A 21,732-nucleotide genomic window follows, 5' to 3' on the forward strand; every position below is an offset into this window, starting at 1 on the left:
TAGGGGGAGAGAAAGGTACTTCCCTACTCTGTGCAAAATGTACTGCCAATTAATTGGCCACGTGAGCCTGGGTTTTCAACTGTCTACGGAAGTCTCAAGGTTAATGAAACCATTATGTATGCATGGGTGTTGTGGAAGGGGCACTGGGAAAGACATAATTGAGGACACTCTCTGTCTAGTTGCACTGGGCAGGCGGTTCTTACCTGACAGTACTCATCAAAGTCAGGTATGTGGGCAGAATGGGTCTCTCAGTGTGTGTGCACACGAGTGTGTGTGTGTGTGTGTGTGTGTACGCACGCACAACCATGCTAATGAGAACAATTATATCCTCCATCTGGAACCCATTAGCCGTGATTATGGTGACGGACTCCCCTCCCCTTATTATTATCAGGATTAGCCACCCCCGTTACTACCCAGGCCCCCTTTCTGAGCCTGCTCTCCTGAGCCAGCTGAAGAGATGGTTTCCTGTCATCTAAGCTCTTTGCCTCTCTACGCATGCACAACCATGCTAATGAGAACAATTATATCCTCCATCTGGAACCCATTAGCCGTGATTATGGTGACGGACTCCCCTCCCCTTATTATTATCAGGATTAGCCACCCCCGTTACTACCCAGGCCACCTTTCTGAGCCTGCTCTCCTGAGCCAGCTGAAGAGATGGTTTCCTGTCATCTAAGCTCTTTGCCTCTCTCCCGCTCCAGAGCCGTTGTAAACTCCTTCACCCCATCTCAATTACAAGGCCCTAATAGGCCTTCCTGTCCCGAGCCACAGACTTCTGCAGGTGTTTGGGGCGGGCAAGGGGCAGCCAGCTGATCGGCGCCATCACCAGTCCTCTCTTCTCCACTGTGCTTCGGCACCCGGCCTGCAGCTTGCAGGTGTTCAGCAATTATCCTGGCCCCTTACCTCACAGTTCCTTAGCGTAGATGGAAACAATAAATAAGACACACTAAAAGGGTTGCTATTGCAAAGTAAGAAAAGCCCAGGGGTCAGGCAGGACCCCGAGTGCAACGAACTAGATAGACACCAAGTTGAGTGAGAGAATTTGATATTTCCCAAAAAGTCATCAAAGAAGTCACTCCAAACAGAGTTCAACGAGGGTGTGTTAGTGTCACTCACTTCATGGTTTAATACAGCCCTGCTCATTTGGAATGCAGTCAGAGGTATGCACCAGGGTGTCCCAGGGCTTGGCTCTCTGAACATCCCCTTGGTGTGCCTGAGGTGGCCGCTCTCAGCCTCCAAGGCAGGCAGAGCCCAGGGTGGTGCCTCTGGCTCAGAGAAGCCTCCTCCACTCAGCCCCGGGAGCCAGAGAAGAGCAGCATTTGGATATGCATCAAGACATAAGAAGGTCAGGAGTCTCTGCTCAGAGATTTCACTTTATCGTGCACATACTCTGTTTCTTCAGCGTTTAGAAAGTCACAGCAGGAAGGCCCCTTACCTTGGCCAACCACAACCCTCTTTGGCCAGTGAGGACAGTGAGGCCTCTGGGGCTCAGTGACTTGCCTGAGGGCACAGTCCAGCATCGCAGAGAAGAGAGGACAGAGCTGGGATTAGGACTCAAGCCTCCTGGTCCCCACCTGAGTCTTCTTCTAACTGCTTTCTTGACTTGAGGCCGAACCCACCTCTCTCCCCTCTCCATCTCTGCTGGCCACTGACTAGAACTTTTGGGTAACAAATCTGAACCACCGGGGTGCTGGGAAGAAATGTGAGAGAGGGAACACATGGATTTCCTGTATCCTGATCCAGATGGGAAGGTGAGCATCTATCCTGTCCCGGACCATTCCTGGCACCGTCAGAAGAGGAGGGGAGGGCATTCTCATAGGCAGCCACCAAGCCTGTGTCAGAGGGTCCTGAGTGTTAATCTCCTTTCACTGCCCTTTAGCATGGGGGCTGCCATGGGACCCACAGGCCATACATTTAGAGGGGGCAGGCTTTAATGGCAGCAGTCTGAGGAGATCCACACTGTACCTCAAATATCCCTTTTCCAAGACGAGACCAAAGCCTGGACTTTGGGAAGCAAGTGAGTTTCTGTGAAAATGAGCAAAGTGTACAACTCTCATTAGATCCACTGGAGACCCAGTCTTCCCATGCACCTGTGGCTGTGTTTAGAGAGGCCAGAGCTATTTTTGGCACTGACTAGTGAATGTTCACTTTTATGGTTTAGATTTAGAATGGTTCCGAAAATGTGTGGAGAGGTGGGGCTTTTGGAAGGTGACTGGAGCACAGGGGCACTACACTCATCAGCAATCCATCCACTGATGAGTTTATAGCTAAATATGCTGTTGGAAGGCGAGGGCTGGCTGAAAAGGTGTGTCACTGTGGTGGGGAGGTTCCTTTGGCAGGTGAATCTCCCTAAAAGGCTCCTTCCTTCCTTTCCTGCTTCCTGGCTGCCATGGTCTGGGGGAGCTTCCCTCTGCCCTGCCCTTCCACTATGCCATTTCTGCCTCAGAGCCTCTGACCATGGACTGGAACCACCAAACCATGAGCAAAATTAAACTCTCCTCCTTTAATTTATGGGCTTGGGGTATTCCGTCCCAGAGACAGGAAACAAAAAGGGACAAAATTCATCCTCTGCAGATGAGGTGCTCCCACTCAGTTAAGGATGGTTTGATTTTATTGGACTCCTGGGAGGTGGTGGTTTTTCCCCTCCTTTTTATGTCTAATCTAGTCCTCTCTGCCCTTGCCATCCATTCTCAGGTAACATTTTTCTCAAGTTATCACATCTTGTGCAGTCAGTACCTTAATGCTAACTCATCCATCATGCATGCTTTAAACAGTATGAGTTCCCAGGTAAAGCTGGATGTCTGTCACATGCTCCATTTGTGAGAACACGTGTATGTCTGCGGGTCTGGTGTTGGGTGTGATGTCCTCTACACATCTGGATCAAACCCCCAGCATTCACCCCCCCATGGACCATCCTGCCAGGATAGTAGTCAAGGCAGAGCTTCTCCATGAGTGACCTCACGTTATACTTCTAAAACACTTGACACCCAAAGTCATAGGGATCCTAAGAATTCAGCCTTAGCACTGTGAGAGTGAAACGTGCAGGAAGACAGAATCCCATCTTTGCTTAAGAAATCACATTCTAGTTAAAAAGAAATAAACAAATAAAATAACATTAGAGAGTATCCTAATTGACATGAAATAATGATGTCATCAAACAAAAGGACCAGAGAGATTTTTAGGGGAATGGTGAACCATCATTACCACAAAACCCTGCTTTTTACTTAAGCAGCTTTGACCTCTACCATTATCCCTCCTGGACCAGCTGATATTTCTGGCTGTCCAAGGTGCCAATGCCCCATTTAGGGCTTCTTCTCTCCAGGAATGTCCATTGTCCAACATTTCTCCTCTCTTCTTCTCCTGAGCTATCGCTCCCATTATGAAATAAATGGCTATAGCTCTTCTTCTCCCTATATTGAGTGACACTAATCCTGTGTTTTCTTTAGTTCTAGCCTATGAACCATTTTCATTAGGATCACCTGGATGCTTGTAAAATTGTGAGTTTTTGAACTCCCTAGTGCTCTAGAATCTTATCTCTCCTGGTGGGCTCCAGAGATGTGCATTTTTAAATAAGCCCCTTTGATTATTATGCACTAAAGTCCCCCCCACACCCAGTACCAGGGATCAAACTCAGAACCTTGAACTTGCGGGGCAGGTGCAGGGCCACTGAGCTAAATCCCCAGCCTCATGCACTAAAGTTTGGCAACTTGTAGAGACAGCGGGAGGGTTCACATCTTTGAGCAGAGCAGCCCTCACAGTAAATGACCTTCTCTCCACGCCAAGAGAACTCACATCAAAAGACAGCTTAGTAATTCCACTCACATTTAACAAATGCATCTCCTGCAGCAGGCGCAGACAGCATCTACATTTTAACAATGGTAAAACTGAGGCTCAGAATGACTAGGTAACTTCCCCAATGTCACACAGTTTTAAATGTTGGATCTAGATGCTCAACCCCAGCCATCTTTAAAAAGCCTCCTGAGGCTTTACTTCAAACATCAAGTTATAACCTGTCTCAATCACAACTTCTCAAACTTGAAAGGCTGTGAAGACATCCCTGAGAAAGAGAGAAGGGAGGGGAAAAAACGGACGTAAGTGGTGAATTACTTAGAACACTATACCATGTGTCAATTCTCATTGAACATTTTGGACAGCAATTTAGGCTGGTTGATGTATTATAGGTTTGCCTGAGAAGGCTCAGAACTTTGAAACTGTTCCCTTTTGTACTTTGATTACGCATTCATTCTGACTTGAAAAAGGATTATGTTGTAAGGAGCCACACACTCCCTTGCAGCGGCCCGTTGTAGCTGTTTCTATCTGTAATGATTGTTTAATGACGGTAAGAAAGTGCTGCCTGCGGTTCTCTAATCACCCAGTTCTTATTAAGTGCGCAAGGAAAGCACACAGGTGCAAGCTGCCTAATTGACAGCAAAGCCGGGGGTGGGGGCGAGGAGGAAATGGTGCTAAGGGCAACGCGACATTCCCAGCAAGCACGGGGAGACCTCCACAGCAGAGGTGGCTGGGCCCCCAAAGGGAGCAAAAGTAAGGTTTAAGAGACTTGTGAGACACACACAGAGAGAAGTGACATGAAGAAGGAAATCTAGCAAAGGGGGTGAAGGGCACGGAAGTCAAAGACCTCCTTTCTCTACCCTCAGAAGCCTCCTAGGGAGCCAAGACCCCTTCACCCTGGAAATCTTCAACCCAGGTTAGAATGAGCCTCAGAGCTGAGCAATGCGGGTAGCAGTTGTTGATGCGCCAGGCACTGAGCTTGTTGCTAAGATACTGGTATGAAGGTGCATGAAGCAGAGCCAACGCCTTCAAGGAGCTGAGGGCCTGGAGGAGGCTGGGAGGCACGGTGATCATTCTATGGCCACGCCTGCCACTCCGCCACCCTCCCAAGCACTGCTAAGCAGTTCGCAAACATAACTGAAAGGCACTGTTCCCACCGCCACGTGAGAAGACCATGACTTACTTAGGCCCCTTGTCCAAAACCAAGTAGCTAATAAATGGTTAAGCCAGACTATGAACAAAGGTCTGGCTCCCAAAACTCATGCTTTTAACCTCTCTGCCATGCAAATAATGTAACTTACAGTTCACATACAGAGTGCCAGGTGTCCCTGGGGGCAATGAGGTAGTGAGAGTGGGCACTTAGCCCAACTAGGGTTCCAGTCAGGACCTTCCAGCTACCAAACATGAGACTCTGGCCAAATAACTTAATCTCTCTCAGCCTGCTTTTCCTCTCTCTGACGCGGGCTTGATAATATGAACCATACAGAAGCGCCTTAGAGTGAAAGGGAATAAAGTACAGGAAGCCTTCAACACAGCAGCAACTAATCGGTTGCAGAGGAGATGTTCCATTAGCATTGCTTTTCCTCTCTTGTCTAGCTGCTTTTCAACTGGGCAAAAGTGGGGGCTGGCACTCCAAAGCAGAAATCGGCCCAGAGTGCACGGGGAGACAGGAACTCCTCGGTGCTACTGGTATGAGTGTAGGTACTCCCAGCCTTTATGGGGAGCACTCTAAGTTACTCAGCAAAAATTGACAAAATCCAAACAGACCCAAGAGGTACAAGCACAGGGTATTTGTTACAGAATTGTTCATGAGAGGGGACTTGGAAGCAACTGAATGTCTGTCACCTGGATATGAGTAAGAAGATTATGAAGAATATCTATAATAGAATACAGTGTAGGAGTTAGGGACAATTTACTATGTATGATGCAAATGGATAAAAAGTTAAAAGCAGAGCTGTGAAGCATATAAAAATAGAACAAGAGGTCTACAGCCCAACCCCATTCGTATCAATAAAAAATGCTTGCACACTAAAAGTAGGGTTGCATGTTTTTCAGTGGTGTCTGTTTGTCCAGTGTACATGTCCATAGGAAAAATGACCCCCAAACATATCCAGGTTCAAATCCCCAGATTCCCAGGAGCTTGTCATAGAGGATAGAATTAAGATCGTGGGGTGGGAGGAGCCTTTTGGATAACCAGGTGGGCCCAAGGAAGACTCACCGCTCCTTATGGGTGAAAGAAGATGGCAAGAAGGAGGACACCTGTGTCCAGCAAGGCGCCTGGGGCTCCAGCTGTGCTGAGTGAATGAATGCCCGATGGGAACTGACCACCTGGAAGTAATAAGAAAAAAACTTAAAATAAGGAGGACTTCAAAACGGAAGTACACAGGATTCAAAAATCATGTTAAGGTCGAGTTAGATTCAAACGATTTCCAGAGCAGGCACAAGACTGTATGCGGTTCCCTCCGGTTTCACAGAATGTGGTCCTAGCCATCTTCCCCACCACACTAGCCAAAGGCGCTTCTGGGATGGATGTAGAAAATGAACTAAAGATCATCACGCCTGCCTCAGGAAAGAGAATCTTGACATCAATTTGATAAACTCTCTTCTAGGAAAGAGAAGACAGGAGATTGCCCAACTCATTTTATAAGGCCACTGCTGCTCTGATGACAAAACTAGATAAAGCCAACACAAATAAAGACAACTGCAAACCAGCGTCTTTCCAGAACTTTACTGTACTAGGCAAAAATTCTCAAAGAAGCATTAGCAAGGGGAATGCAGCAAAAAGAATTATAAACCACGATTAAGTATGCAAGGCATGCACAGCTGGTTCAGCACGCAAAAATCAACCAATGTAACCCACCATGTCAACAACCTGAAGAAATTGCCTGTGATTGTATCTATTGAGGCAGAAAAAGCACTGGACAAAACCTGGTAGCCATCCATGATAAAAATTTCTCGGCAAACTAGAAACACGAGAACTCCCCCAACTTGATAAAAATCTTCTACCAATACCCACAGCCAACATCACGCTTAATGGTGAAAGACAGTGCTTTTCCCCAAGAAAAAGAACAAAGCAAGAATGGCTACCTCACTACTCTTACCCAACATAGTACTGTACTAGGCAGGGGAAATGGCATGCTCGCTGGACCTCGGTGGATTGCTCAGCAACAGTCGCCAGAATCTGGGCCTCCACCCGCCTGGAGACAAGCGAGAACCTCAGAGACAGAGCGCACAGGCCCCACCCTGGATATCTACGTCATCCAAGCAGTACCATTTCCACCTGACGTACCTCTCAGTGGCCTTGCTCACCAGCGTTAATATTTGAATAGGATATTTCCCTGTAGCATTGATTGTTGCATTCAAATGTTCATGGCACCCCTTTATTCTTTTGAAACTAAAGAGCTCCCCAACTTAACCATGAACCCATCCCTGGCTAAGAGAAAAGAGCCCAACTGCAAGCTATTTCATATTGCCTGATACCAGAATAAGCACTCACCTTTTAGAGCTCTCCACAAATTGCAGAATGCTTTCTTGTTCACTGGCTCATTGGCTCAGACCCTGTCCTCTCACTTCTGTGCCTTTGCTGGGCTTCCCCCTGGCAGAATTAATTGCTCCCTCCTCTGAACCCCCATAGTATTTTATACACACACCTCCTGCCACATTCGGCTCTTTCTATTGACGCTCTTGCTCGGAGATTTCTGTGCCCTGCTAGACCTGCAGGACACACACAGTGATTCGTTTAGCATCTTGTCCCCAGCACTTAGCAGCTCTGGTGTGGAGAGCAGCCCAGGAGCAGGGCATGGGGGTAGTTCAATTGCAAGGTAGGGATTACTGGTGCATAGGAGGACTTGGGAACTAGTAGCTATAGTGGAACATGGGAGAGATTGAGATTCAGACCTTGTAAAGGATACACAACTTAATGATGACAACACTAGGCTTTGACACAGATTTTTTGCCTTTCATTTGGATAAACAGACTTTTCACCTGCTGATGTCCTGCCCCATTGCTCTGGAGAGACCGTACCCCAGGACAGGAGAAGAGGGTTTCATTCATACCTCAGTGTGGAAGCTAAAGAGAAAAGAGAGAGAGAGGAAAAGAAAAAAAGTCTCTTTCCCACCATGCAGAGAAAGAGTGCATGCACATGCATACACACACACACACATACACACACACACACCCCAGAAAAACTGCCAGAATTCTACAAGCCTGTGAAAACAAAATGCGAACCACAGAGCCCAGCCTATCACAAGTTCACCGAAGTTTCTCTGCGCTGAACTCTGAACTTGGTGAAGTCTGGAATCTTTAGCAATTGCTTATTGCCTGCAGGATAGATGCCGTTAGTCCCGTGCCTTCTGGGCATGCCCTTAGCAGCAATCCTCCTTGAAGTTCCTGTGCTGCTGCTTTCAAAACTGCTCAAATTCCTTCACTCAAGTGTTCTTAGCACTTATGTTGATAGGGAATACTTCAAAGGATACATCTTTACTTTATCAAATCTGATCTAATTTCGCAGATGGAATCAAAGAGGTTCATTTCGAGTCTAGTCAAGTTTGCCAACCATCCCGGAGAGGAGCCATCCATGTCTCCTCGTTGGTGTAATTAAACCTAAGCAGAGAGGCTCTGAAGACAGCTGAGTTTTGGTCATTCAGGCCCAGAGACTCCTGAGTGGAGGTAGGGCCTCCCTTTTAGTTGGGGAGTCATGGGGAGGGGAAAGATGGGTTTCTGACACCCTGGGTTCCTGCAGTGGCTGTTCCTTCTCCCTGGCAGTCAAAGACAGGATGGGTGTTCCAGGGAAGCTCTGTGAAGACAAAGAACATAATGAGCCTCAGTGTGCTTGATGGTCTTCAGAGAGAGTGCTGTGTGGTGTAAGGGACCCCCAGACGCCAACAGCCAAGGCCTGGAGTATTAACCTTCACCCTGGGCTGCAGGAACAATTACACTACTCTTCTCCCAACTCGGCACTTTTTATAAAATCCTGAGGTTGATGTCGGTGCTAATTTGCTCCTGATAGCCGCGTTTGAAGCTGGACCCAAGCGTGGATTCAGCTACCTAGCTAGACAGTAGTTTCCAACTGCGCTATTATAATTGTTACAGTAAAATGTCTGTCTGCATGCAACACACCAGGTCGGGGGAAAAGCCATTGATTGTGGTGTTCAGAAAAGTTCTCTGGGGCTCAGAAAGGAGAGATTTCTGGCTGGTTCTTCTTTATCACGTATATCCATCTATCTATACAGATGTATGTGTGGTGGGGCAGCCATTTGGCGCTGAAAGTGAACACGAAGGCAAAAAGCCTTGGGTTTCAGTTCATGTGCTCAGCTCTGGGGTCCCCTTTTAAAAAGCTCTTCAAAAATGCCCACACACAAGCTGCTCCCATCTCCCCTGACTCTGGAGGGTGGAGGGAGTCCCGCACACAGCCCAGCCCTCGGGAGGCCAGTGGGAGAAGATCGTGGAGCTTTTGTTCGTGGTCCATGTTAAATCAGCCATGAAAAGGCTCCATGGCCCAGGTCTCTGTCTGTGAGGTCTGGTCATCAAGGGAGTGGGCAGCGCCCTCTTCAAAAAAAAAAAAAGAAGAAGAAGAAGAAGCCCCCTTGCTTAGCTCTGTCCCCCCTGGCTGCCCTCAAAGTATTCTACCCCGCCACCAGGGGGACCCCGAGAGACAGGTGTAAGCAAGCTCTACCAGGGCTTCAGTGGCTTCCATTGTTTTCAGGAATCCCGGGCAAGATCTTGGGAGCAGTGTGGCCTGCCCCAACTGTCTGTATGTCTGTCTGTCTCTCCCTCTCTCTCTCTCTCCTCTCTCACTCTCTCCTGAACAGGTCACCATCACACCCCTACACACAGCACATCACACACACACACACACACACACACACACACACACACACACACACACACACACACACACAGCCCCTACTTTTACTGTCTTGAGATTTCTAGTGATCTTTTAATCAGGAGCCCACATTTACATTGTGCCACTGTGTCCTGAACCATACGCTGTAGCCAGTTCTGCTGGTGCCGCCATGGCCCACACCCACACCTGCTCCGTGCTCTGCTCCCTCTACGTGGACTGCACCCCTGTGCCTGGTTCCCACAGCTGACACCGCCCTGTGCTCGCTTCACTCCTACATGTCTGTGGCTCTAGCTGAATTGTCACTTCCCCTGGGAAGTCCTCCCTGCCGTCCCCAACTGGGCAAGTCCCCTGAGACAGGCTCTCTAATGCTCTGAGTGCTGTGCCCCTCTTTTCCAGGGCTGTAGCTGCAAGACCACACTTATGATGAATTCACACACGTTTGATCGCTGTCTATAGCCTTCTCTGGAATAAGCTCTAAGGCAGGGGAAACAAAATGTAATTTTTTTGCCAGTTACACAGCAGTAGACACTTAAGAACACTGCATAAATATGTGCTGAAGTAATTACATAACACAAACGGAGAAAGCAGCAGATCAGTGCTGCAGGGGCGGGCTCCACAGTCAGTCAGCCTTGCTCCAGTCTATTTCTGCTGCTGGCTGTGTGACCTCAGGTAAATTTCTTAAGCTTCCTGTGCTTCATTTTTCTCATCAGGAAAAGAAGATCAAAAGAGTGACTCATAGAACCATTGTGAGCCTTAGGTAGATGAGGTGTGTGGAGCCCCAGAGACATGCCTGACCACAGTGGACACCATGTCCAGCGCTGGTTTTTTAGGAGGGCTGGTGCCCGCTGCACATGGACACTCAGGAACAACCCCATGTGACAAGAATTATGGTCCCCCAGGGAGGCACAGCCAGCAAGTGTCCCAGCAGGACAGGAATCCGTGACAGTCCATCTCCCCGGGCCCTGGATTCGTCAAAGATGTGGTAAGGAAGGATAGTAGGCAGCATTACAGAGATTTGCAAAACCTTGGTCCGTGCTCTGGCTCCATTTCTTACTGTTTGTGTGACAGTGGACAATTTTCTTCGCCTTCCGAGGTCCCAGTCTCCTTATCTGTGGGTCAGGTTGAGCACAGGACGCCCACGGGCATTGCTGCGGTCGTGGAGCACTTGGCCCAGGGTGAAGGTCAGGTTAGCTCTCTGGGACATGGTTAAAGCCACATGCTGGAGTCATGTGCTAGGAGCCATGTGAAGCCTCGAACTGCAGAGAGGACCGGCTCCCATCTTCACAGACCTTCCTAAGGAGGAGTCGGGTTATTCCTATAGAGGAAGATGTCCTTCTCTAAAATCTCTCCAGCTTCCGGTGTTCCCTAGATGGTGCCCCTTAAGTGAACTGTGGGGCTGAAAACACCTCTGTCTTCCAAAACAAGGGACACTGTTTCCCGGCATGGCGGCTTTAGAAGACCAGCACCCCAGATAAGGCCTCTGACACAGGTTCCTCCTCTCTGCCCACCTCTTCCCGGAGAGAAGCCCTCCCTCCCCCCAGACAAAACACTAACCCTAGCAGGAGCTGTGCTCTCTCCACATGTCAGGTGGGGACATCATCATGCAGCCAGAGTGAACTTGTTTGCATTTAAAATAGAAATCTGATTCCTTCTTCAGCCACCAATTTAAAGCTTCAAGGAAAAGGGAAATCCTGCCACGTTCCAGCCACAGAAGACTCCCCAGCCCACTGAAAAGGGGCTTGCTGCCCCTAAGGAGCTCTGGCCGATGGGGAGTAGGACCAGGTACAGCTGAAGGATGGGCCAGAAGGGGACTTAGCTGCCTTCTGGACCTGGGTGTCCCCATTGTGCCTTGGAGCAGGTAGTGGGTCTGGGGAGGGCGAGAGGGTGGGACATCTGGCTCCTCTCCCACTACACGGGAGCATTACATGTTTGATATGCACACTGGGGTCCTAGAGAAGATCGGAGAGTCACTTTTAAAAAGTTACCACTAAGCTAAACAATTACCGATTGTGCTCATTTCCCTCCTTTTACACAGGAGGGTGCTGGGACCCAGGGACGGCCCTATGACTTCCCTGCACAACTGGTTATCAGCCAGTGAAAAGCCAGAACCTGGTGCTGCCCTGACACTAGACCAGTGTGTGGTGGATTTGGAAGGAGGTGCTGGGGACCTGTGCATGAAAACTTGGAGGGAAGAGAGAAATCAGAGAGTCCAAGATGTCTTGAGAAAAGTTATCTTTTCCCTGTTGTCAAAACAGGTAGACTGAGCCCAGTCACGAAGACTTCTGGGTGCCCTCTGTGAGGTATGCAGAAGTAGGTTCTTCTCTCAGGTGCCTCCCAGACCTGCAGCACCAGCCTTCAGCAGTGGCAGTGCCCCAGTGGGTGGCATTAGCTGTGGGATCCAAAACCACATGGTCTTGACTGTGGGTGGACACGCTTGGGTGCTCATTCCTACATTCAGCGGAGCCTCGTGGCTTTGGAGTCCCAGGGTAATTAGTGAGCATGAAGAGTTTCCTAATTGACTGAAGTAAAATATCTTCTGTCTGAGAGCCCTGGACCTGCAGGAATGACCTCCAGGTATTTTTTTTAATTTTAATTTTTAGTAGTGCATGATTGTACTACATAGTGATTACATTTATCATGGAGAGTTGGTGCATGTATATAACACACCTCAATTCTTTTTACATTCCCTTGCCCTCCTCTTTTTCCACATTGCCCCAAGTATTTAGTGGGAATCCCAGCCTTTGTTCTGTCTTCTCATTATGAACTTCCTGCTGTGGAGGGCCATATTATCTAAACGATTTTAAGCAGGAAGGGACATCCAAGGTCATCTGGACTAACAGCTTTATTCCATATTGAGGATGCTGAAACTCAAAATGAAAAAAAGTAACTCGCTCAAGTAAAGAAAAAGTGAAAATATGTAACAGACCTATGCCCCTGGGGTAGAAGAGAGGAACAATTGTGTCTCATCCTTTCCCAAATAGTAACTGCCTCATCTTAAACCAAATACATTCTCTTTCTTGAGCTACACAGGCCCTCTCTAGTCAGTCCCTCTCCTACCATGCTCCAAATTTTATTCTAAAAATTGCTGCCCTATTGCTAAGAATCCTGAGCTTCTATATAAGTCATAACATTCCATCCTTGTGCCTCCCCAACTGCTGAGACATGTACGGAGACATTTTCAGAGACTGTCGGTGCACCGGGGAAGCGCTACCCCGCTGAGCCAAAGTCAATCAGCAGACTGGACTCTGAGCTGGGCCACACCTCAGGCCCTGGGAAGGACCCCATTCAGATGGGACTTGTCCAAGCTCTGCTTGCGGTACAGTGAATCCACCTAACATGATTCAACCCGGGGAAAATAGGTCAGGCTAGCCAAGACTATCAGAAAGGCTTTCCGTGTAAGGAAGACGGTGTCAGAGACAGGAAACTGAGACTTCATTTGGGACCTGAAGAATTAGCAAGAGTAGATCTCACTTTCCAAATCACCAAGTAGACTGCAAATCACAGAGGCAGGGAAAACTTGCCCTGGTCAATCAAAGGAAGGAGCATAGGAGATTGTGACAAATCAAGGTGTTGATGAAAATTTCAACATCCTGTCTTGACAGATGAGGTGAAGACGGCTCGTTAGCCTCTTCTGCTCTAATCACTTCCATCCGTCTTTCAGTCTTTAAACATTTCACACACTCGCTTCATTTATTCATTATCCATTCATTCGTTCAAGGAAGTCCACGTCAAGATGGTGGCCAAAGCCTCATCGGCAGTGGACACAGTCTTTCCACTGCCCTTTCCAGCCAGCCTTTCCTCCAAAAACAAGGCATGAGAAAAGTACAGTGGGCTCTCTGCATTTTAAAGAGTTAGCCTATTTTCAACTATAAAATAATATGTGGCATAGAAAACAGCATGTAGGATGAAAAAAGATCCTGTTTAGTTTCAGTGTGACATTTGCCTGGGGGAAGAAGAGCAGAGCTCATTGGCAAGCCGATTGTTGAAGCCCTGACCAGCCAGTTACAGAGTGCCATCATTTAATATGCCAGGCAGCTCTGCCTTCTCGAAGCCAATCACCCCTTTTGTGCTGGGGAGAGGGTAAGAGTGGGGTACAGAGGAGAAGCTGAATAGAAGGGGGTGGGAGCAGCAGAGTGAGGGGGTCCGGGCACTCAGGAATGAAGATCGCAGAAATATCTCATTGCTCAGGCTCCCTCCCACCTCCAGGTGGGCCGTACTGGTGCCCATGGTGGCCGGCCACCAGGTGCCCAGCGTCTCTTGGTCACGGTAGCTGCCCAGGTGAGACATCTGTAAGTGACAGACAAGCCCTTTGCAGGCCCAGACACAGACACACTGAGCCCCAAAGTCACAGAACTTACACGTGTCCCTAGAGCTGGGGTTATCGTCTAGTCCCAGATGCTACCCGGAACACTCAGCTAGTAGAGTTCTGGGCAAAGAGGTCAACAGATCTGAGCCTATTCCTGCCACCTGCAAGCTCGATGCATTTCTGTGTTTAGACATCAGTGCAAGATCCCACTCCCTTTTATGACTTTGTATCCAGCTTACCATTAACAGGGTTCAGCCGAGGCTGGGCTTTTGATTCTGGCTCCCCCCGCCCCCCGTGCCAGCCCCCTCTCCGGATCTGTCAACCTTTTCTTCATCAACTATATTTGTTACAATCAAGTCCTGTCAACTGTCACAGCTTACACACAGGCTGCCAGTAAATATGTCTTTCCACTCATTAGACATTCCTCCTAGGCACCTGGGGATTTCTACCTTGTCTCTCTCACTCCAAAAAACTTTTGTTCAGAAGTAGAAGACACCCACTGAGCCATGTCAGCTTGCGGCCATTACCTCAGGAAGTGACAGAAAACACCCAACTGTCACTCATTAAGATCCATTTTTTTCCCAGAGTTGGTGTAAGTCAGACTTTGCCCCCAAAACGAATCATGATTTATTTAATATATTTGCTTCTACAAGTGTCAGCTCATCAGCTTAAAATGTTCCTCCTTTAACTCTATTGAGGGCTGTACAGAAAGTTTTCTTTGAAACCTAGTTTTTGCTTTAAGGCTTAATAATTAAAACAGAACCAAGAACAGTCAAGACTCTGCTCTATAGGTGCACTTTGGTGGCCCCTGGTTTTATAATTATATGTACAAAGCAGTCGTGTTGGAATTATCACTGGACACGCTGGGAAAATTGCCTCCCACTGAGCAGGCTGGCTTTTTCTGCGGGCGCAGTGGGCTGGGGCAAGATGAAATGAACACCGGAGCCGGTTTGAAAGCAGGGACAAAAATAACAATTAGGGAAGCGAAGAGGAGAAAAATGCAGTTGCTTAATTGCTTGGCCCATGTGCCAGCGGGCAGCTCCCTGTCACACTGCATGAGTGTGGGGACCCAAGGGGACCCAGTGCTGTCCAGAGGCCCAAGGGACAGACGAAGGGACAGGACTACAGCATTCGGGCTAAGACACCCGAGGCCTTGCTTTGACCTGAATTTGGGGAGAGAACAAAGTTTGAGCCCAAGAGAAAGGTGATTTGATGGACAGTGGCCTCCTATGGGGGTCATTCCCGCCCGAGGTCATTTTCAGCTACCCTTCCCTGTGCTGCAGATTCGGTGTGGTGGGTCCTTTCTCCTAGAAGAGGGGCCACTTGGAAGGTGAGAATAGTGCCCAGCAACTTGGTGTCCTCCTAGTCCTGGCTGCAGGGACTGTGGCTAAAGTCTCACCACAACATTAAGCTTTGCTTCCGTCTCTCCCAAGGGCCCAGAGTAAGATGGAGCCTGCTGCCAGCTCCCAACACCAAAAGGACTCAGCCCCAGACCCGCATATGCCTCCTTGTCCGGGGCAGTGCTATGCAGAGTAGAAAAGAAAACTGAAAATCTGGGTGAGTTCCGGGGTGGGATGGTGGTCTGGGCAGAAAGTGGTCTCCTATCATCAAACACGCTCATTTCAACACGGGTGTGGCACCGACAGCCAAGCATCCCGTGGCCAAGCCATCAAATCCCCTCGGGTGAAGAGCTTGGAATTTGCAGAGTATAATAAAGGTACTTTACCAGATGTTGTTTGCTTGTTTCCACATTACAGAAACAAGGCTTCTCCATCCTTAGGGCCCCCACTCCCCCGCCTAGGCTCATGACCCCTCCAGAGTCTGACTTCTGCCTAGAGCTTCCATCTTGCACAGCTGCAGTGTCTGGACTCAGGCTGGGGTAAGCAGCCCCCAGGAGTGGGGGTCCCTGCCCTGTCCAGGGACTGCCCTGGTCTTCCTACTGCAGCTCATCTTTCTGCAGCAGGAATGAGTGACATTTTTAAAACTCGGGTTCAGTTATAACCCCTCAGTCCACACTTATAAACTGCCCACTTAGAACCTTCCCATGGCTTCCCGTGTCCGGCAGGATGAAGATCCAGCCTCAGAGGAGGGTGAGCCACGCCATGCCCGCCTGTCCTGTACCCTGCTGTCCCCAACCCCATCCCCACCTGGCCTACCTGACGTGCTCTCTTATCTCTCCTGAGCGGAGCCTCTCATTTCCAAACCACAATGCAACCCTCACCTCTCCTCAGAACCTCGGGGTCTCTGGATTTCTTGTCGAGTATGAGTCCCCTGAGATGATACAGGACCACGTGTGGCTGAGGTCAAAGCCAACACTGCACTGCCCAGGAAACAGAGAGAACAGAGGAAGAGATGGAACGGTGAAACAGTTATCACTTCGCAACCACACTGCAGTCTCCAGGGGGCTTTTCCTAGACAGGTGACAGACCCAGCAGCCACAATGACTGAGAAAGTGGGCACCACCCGTTCTACTTCTGTTCCTCTCCAAGATTCAGAATTCTCCAAAAGAAGAAAGACTTTCAGATTCTGCTGCTCCAGGAAAAGAACACGTCTTCTCCCAACTGAACTCCTGCCCAGAGAGGATAGCTTTCCCAGGGACTTTGGAAAAACTCTTCCAGCATTTTCTAGGCCTCTAGCTCCCCAAATACAAGAAGCAAGCATCTGCCACCAAGCACCCACTACATAGCCATCCAGCCCCTCCACCTAGCATGGCAGGCAAGACTGTGAAGGGAAAACCACATTGAAAATCAGCTTGCAAACGCTACTCTTTCATGTTGCCCATGATCCACAGCACAGAAGGTAAGATCAGATATGAAAGTGTTTGATGAGGTTAAGTCCATTTCCAACCCTTTATTCCAGCGTTTAAAACCATCATCTGGCTTAAGAAATGTATGGCTTTAATGTGCAGGCTACAGAAGGAGCTGGGCTCCGGCTCCACAGAGAGCACCAGGAGGCATGGGCTGTGGAAAGTGCTGGCCCCTTTTCTCCTCAACTCCATCAGGAGGAGAAGCACCTACCTGCTGAGCTCTGAAAGTGATTGCTAATGATCTACAGCTGGGCTGAAATAGGGACCTGTGTTAATTATAAATCAGGGTGGGAGGTGTTCAGGATGGATGTGCCTCCTTGGAGACTCTGAGCCCCCTTCCTCCAACAGGCACAAAAGGAAGCAGATGTGCTCTTCCCCTGCCGGAGGGCTGGCCTCAGATCCCCGCTAAAATGCTGCTTCCTCCACAGGCCTCATGCTGACGAGCGACTCCCGTTCCTGATCTCCTGGACGGACGATCTCTTGCCTATCCCACTTGTTTGCCCCCTAGAGCAAGATCATTCACTCATTTCCTCATTCACTAAGCCCTTACTATGCCACACTATGGATCACTTAGAAGGCAAGGAACAGAGACGATCTTGGAGAGAGGGTAGAGCGTGACTTGCCCAAGGTCACACCTGTCTTAGTCAGACCGCTGAGCTCCCAGCACATGACAGACTGATCCTCAGGGCAGGTTAGGCTCCTCCATCTGGGCTCAGTTCTTTTAGCATCAGCTACCACCGTGCACTGTGAGCTCCTCACAAGATTCTCAGCTCCAGCGCCTACTGGCAGCACCTGAGAAGAGTCTTTAAATGCCAATGCCAGGTAGGAAGGGTGGCACGTTCCCATTATCCCAGGACTCTGCGGGGCTGAGGTAGGAAGACTGCAAGCTGGAGCCCAGACCAGGCAACACAGTGACTTAGTGAGACCCTGTCTCAAATAATAAAGAAAAGGACTGGGGATGCAGCTTAGTATGAAAGCCCTGGGTCCAGTCCCCAGAACCACATAAAAATGCCAATTCCCAGGCACCTCTCTAGGGATTCTGATTTCGCTGGCATGAGGTGTGGTGTGTCATTTTTTACCACCCCCATCAGGTGATCCGAGAGTCATTCGAGGTTGAGAAGCACCGTTCTAGGAAGATGCTTTTCCAGGGTAGGGTGCATAATTATCACATAGTGATCTGGTCCGATGCCGATTCTGATACAGAAGGTCTGCTCTGGAGCCCAGGATTCTGCATTTCTAACGAGGTCCCAGGGGATGTCAATGCTACAGACCACACTTTGAGTGGGAAGGCTCGAAAACTGGACTTATTTCCCAACTCAGAACTTTCAACGTTGTGGACTAAAACATTATTTGTTTGGGTGGGAGCTCATGAGGGGCTGTCCTGCACATTGTAGGATACTTAGCAATACGCCTCCACCACTAGGTGCCAGAGACCCCTTCCCCAGCTGTGATAACTAAGATTTCGCCAGACAATATCAAACGTCCCCGGGGGCAGGCACAATGACTCCCGTTGAGAGCCGCCACTAAAGAACAAACAACATTTGCTTTCCGCGCCCCGTGTTCGAACACATTGCCTTGTCAACTATCTTTCCATACTTAACTTACTAATGTGTAAATTATTTAAAAGCAAAGATTGCATCTTAACCATTAGACACTCAGCAATTCAGCAAATACTCAATGCCAAGCAGCCTGCTAAGTTCATAGATAATAAGGAAGGTGGCCCAAAGCCACGCATGCAATATCTCTCCAACCTTCAATCCTCAATCCAACCTTGGAGCTAGGCCTTCGGGTTAGCCCTGTTTCACAACTGAGGTTAGAGAAATGAAGTAACTTGTCCCAAATCACACAGCTAGTTAGTTGTAGGAACAAAAGGCATCGATTAATAGGGTACAGATCCTTGCCCGTAATCACAGTCAATGCTGATATCCACGCTTCTGGCCCTACCTCCACATGATGAGCAGTGGATCAGCAGCCGGGACAGAGGGAGCACAGCGAGAGAGCACTCAGTTTGGCTGGAGGAAGGGGAGGAAGGAAGGAGAAGGCCTTGCACAGGAGGTGACAGGTGATCTGGGTCTTGATGGATGAGAGGAATTTCACAAGGATTCATCCATTTGTCACCACACACACACACACACACACACACACACACACACACACACACACATGCTGGGCTGTGAGCTTCTTAAGAGTAAAGACAGTCTCTTGTTTAGTGCTGTCTGCTTAGTTCTTAGCAAGATGCTTGGCACACAGCAGGTGTTTAGTAAATGTTTGGTGAATAAATGAGCAAGCCAAGCAGAGAACAGCAGGCGTGAAAGCATGGAGGTATGCGAGCGTGTGGCACGCTGAGAGCAGATGGACCTGGAGGTGGAAGGGGACCCAGGCAGGTCCCTGCCATCCTAATGCCTGTGGTATGGCTTCGGGAGAAGAAGTGGGGTTTTGAGCAGGTCCAGGAAGGTGTGTGCTTCCCAACCCTGAGTTCCTCTCTCAAAGTGCAAGATTCCCTGACTCAAGACAGGACAAGGTTCTGATGAGTTCAGTCAAGTGAAATATAGAAACATCGTGCCAGTTAGCATGAAGGAAAAGAACCACATGCATTCCTTATAAAAACTTCTCCCATCCCAATGAGCTGATGGATTCAAGCCTGGATCACAGTGGCAAAAATAACAAAGAGAGACAATGGGGCATCGAGTGCCTCCTGATGGAAAGACGTATTTCTACATATGAATCTATCCTTTTTTTTTTTTTCATTTTCTGAGACAGAGTCTTGCTATGTAGTTCAGGATGGCCTTAAACTCACTATGCAGCACAGGCTGGCCTTGAACTCACTGCAACCCTCCTGCCTCAGCCTCCTGAGAGCAATGGTGGGATTACAGGCATGCACCATCACAACCTGTCAAGAGATGAAGAGGACAAAGGAACACATAAACTATACCACAAGAATACAATCAGCAAGACGTGAAACACTGCCTAGAATAAATGACTTGGTTTCTTAAATACTGGAGATGAATTTCAAAAGGGAAAAAAGAGACAGAGAGATCACCTACACTTAAAAAGACACTGGAGAACATTTTGACCACTGGCAATGTTAATTTTAATCTTAATTCAAACAACTACAAAAATATAAGACAAGTGAAAATTTGGACAAACGGATATCTGAAGACATGAAGAAATTATTGTTAAATTTCCAGGTGCGATCAACGGTTACATTTTTAAAGGGTCCTTATCTTTTAGAGGTGCATACTGAAATACGGGACATATTTTTACAGATGGGATTAGGAATGCCTGAGAGGGATAGGGTGAAATTCGGGGTGGTGCAAGATGGGCTGGAAGCTGGTAATTTCTGATGCTGTGACCGGTGCACAGAGTTCACGGTGCTATTCTGCTTTTCTCTTTTAAACACTTTCGTTAGAGCATGATTGAGATTCCACACAGCTCACTGGTGTACAGCATGCAATTCAAGGTCTTGGTACATGCAGTGTTGGGCATCCATCGCCACCGTTTTAAAGCATTTTCATTACCCCGAAAGGAAACCTTTCACCCCTTAGCCACAATCTCCTGGCACCACCCTACCCCAATCCAAACCCTGCAGACTAGGTTCTGTCTCTATGGATTTGCCTATTCGGGATATTTTTATACAATGTGTGGTCCTTCATGACTGGCTTCCTTCAGGTGGCATAATATTTTCAGGGTTTGTCTATATTGTAGAACAGATCAGGACTTCATGTATTTTTGTGGCCAAATAACATTCTATTTTAGGGATACTTTGCATTTTATTTATCTACTATCGGTTGATATATACTGAGGTTGTTTCCCCTTTGGGGCCATTATGAATACTGCTGCTGTGATTATTCATGTGTAAGATTTGGTGTGCGTGTGTTTTCATTTGCTTTTGGAAATTCTGGGTCATATGGTGCCTGTGAAATCGCAGAGCTGCTTTCCAAAGTGGCTGTACCATGTTGCATCCTCACCAGCAATATCCTGCCTTTTATGATATATTTGGAATTTTCTGTAATAACCGTTTTTAAATCTCCACTCACAGGCTGAACACCACCCTGTTTGCGATTGCAACTTTCTGTGTCACTTTTACTGAAGTGGGCAACACAAGATCATGGCCCATTATCACGAGCGCTACCTCCTAGGAGAGTTTTAGGCACATATCTTCTCCACGTCCTTGGGGGGGATAGCTCTTGGGAGCAAAAGCCCAAAGACTCGGGTCTGGAGATGACCCAGGCAGGCTCACAGCCCAGAGGGAGCTAGAGGGAGGGCTTTACTCTGCAGTGCCACTAAGTAAATGCTTGTGTGATGACTACTGAAGGTAATTACCTAAAATGAGGCCACAAAGGAAATAATTGCTGTGTTAAGATGGAGGAAGAGGAGAGTATTTGGAACCCCAAGGTTAAATGCTAGGGCATAAAGGGATATAAGCAAGAGAAATCATTCAGCACAACAATTTGGAAAGTAATGGTACACAGTCACATTCTGCAGGTGGACAGAGAGCACTTGGCTGTATTATCCCAGCCCAGAGGTCCCCATTTTCTCCTGTCAAGAGGTCTTTGACTGAGTTCACAATTGCCTCCTAAAGAAAGGCTGAAATGCCATGCGGATGACTTGAGCGATGGGCCATAACGTCTTGGGTGCTCAAGAAAAAGCAATGCTAATGGCTGTGTGCTTTGCGAACATGAAAAGGGAGAAGGGGATGGACCCCACTCAGCCTCTGCACCAGCTCAGCAGCGGCTTTGCCTGGGATGTCGCTGAGGAACCAAGGCTTTGGCTTAAAAAACAAAGTTCCTCCTCCTAGTGAGGACAAAGGACCCTGGGTTCCTCAGAGTACAGCTCTGACTCTGCTCTCCCCACACAATCAGCCTGCGCCAAGCTTTCATTTTCAAATTCTCCAAAGACCAAGCAATATTTTCTTCCGGGCCCAAGGACAGGTAAATTTCCTGTCCAGTGTTCCTTGAGCTGTGACACTGACTCGGGCCCTCGGTG

The 21,732-nt window shown here is 48.4% G+C and overlaps 1 protein-coding gene across 14 annotated transcripts in view; it reads right to left on the reverse strand.

Annotated features, from left to right (window-relative positions):
* Tcf7l2 (transcription factor 7 like 2) overlaps positions 1–21,732 on the reverse strand; it is a 263,597-nt gene that overhangs the window by 16,230 nt on the left and 225,635 nt on the right. For 13 of the 14 annotated variants that reach the window (XM_019209019.2, XM_019209018.2, XM_019209017.2 and 10 more), the window contains one exon: positions 6,008–6,117. In XM_019209019.2, coding sequence (XP_019064564.1) covers positions 6,008–6,117 — 110 coding nt within the window. Of the gene's footprint in view, positions 1–6,007; positions 6,118–8,482; positions 8,585–21,732 lie in introns of those variants that run through there. The other variant, XM_019209025.2, reaches the window with a different exon arrangement.

This window comes from Fukomys damarensis, unplaced genomic scaffold (genome assembly GCF_012274545.1).
Source record: "Fukomys damarensis isolate Sample0158 unplaced genomic scaffold, DMR_v1.0_HiC HiC_scaffold_8, whole genome shotgun sequence".
Lineage (NCBI taxonomy): Eukaryota > Metazoa > Chordata > Mammalia > Rodentia > Bathyergidae > Fukomys > Fukomys damarensis.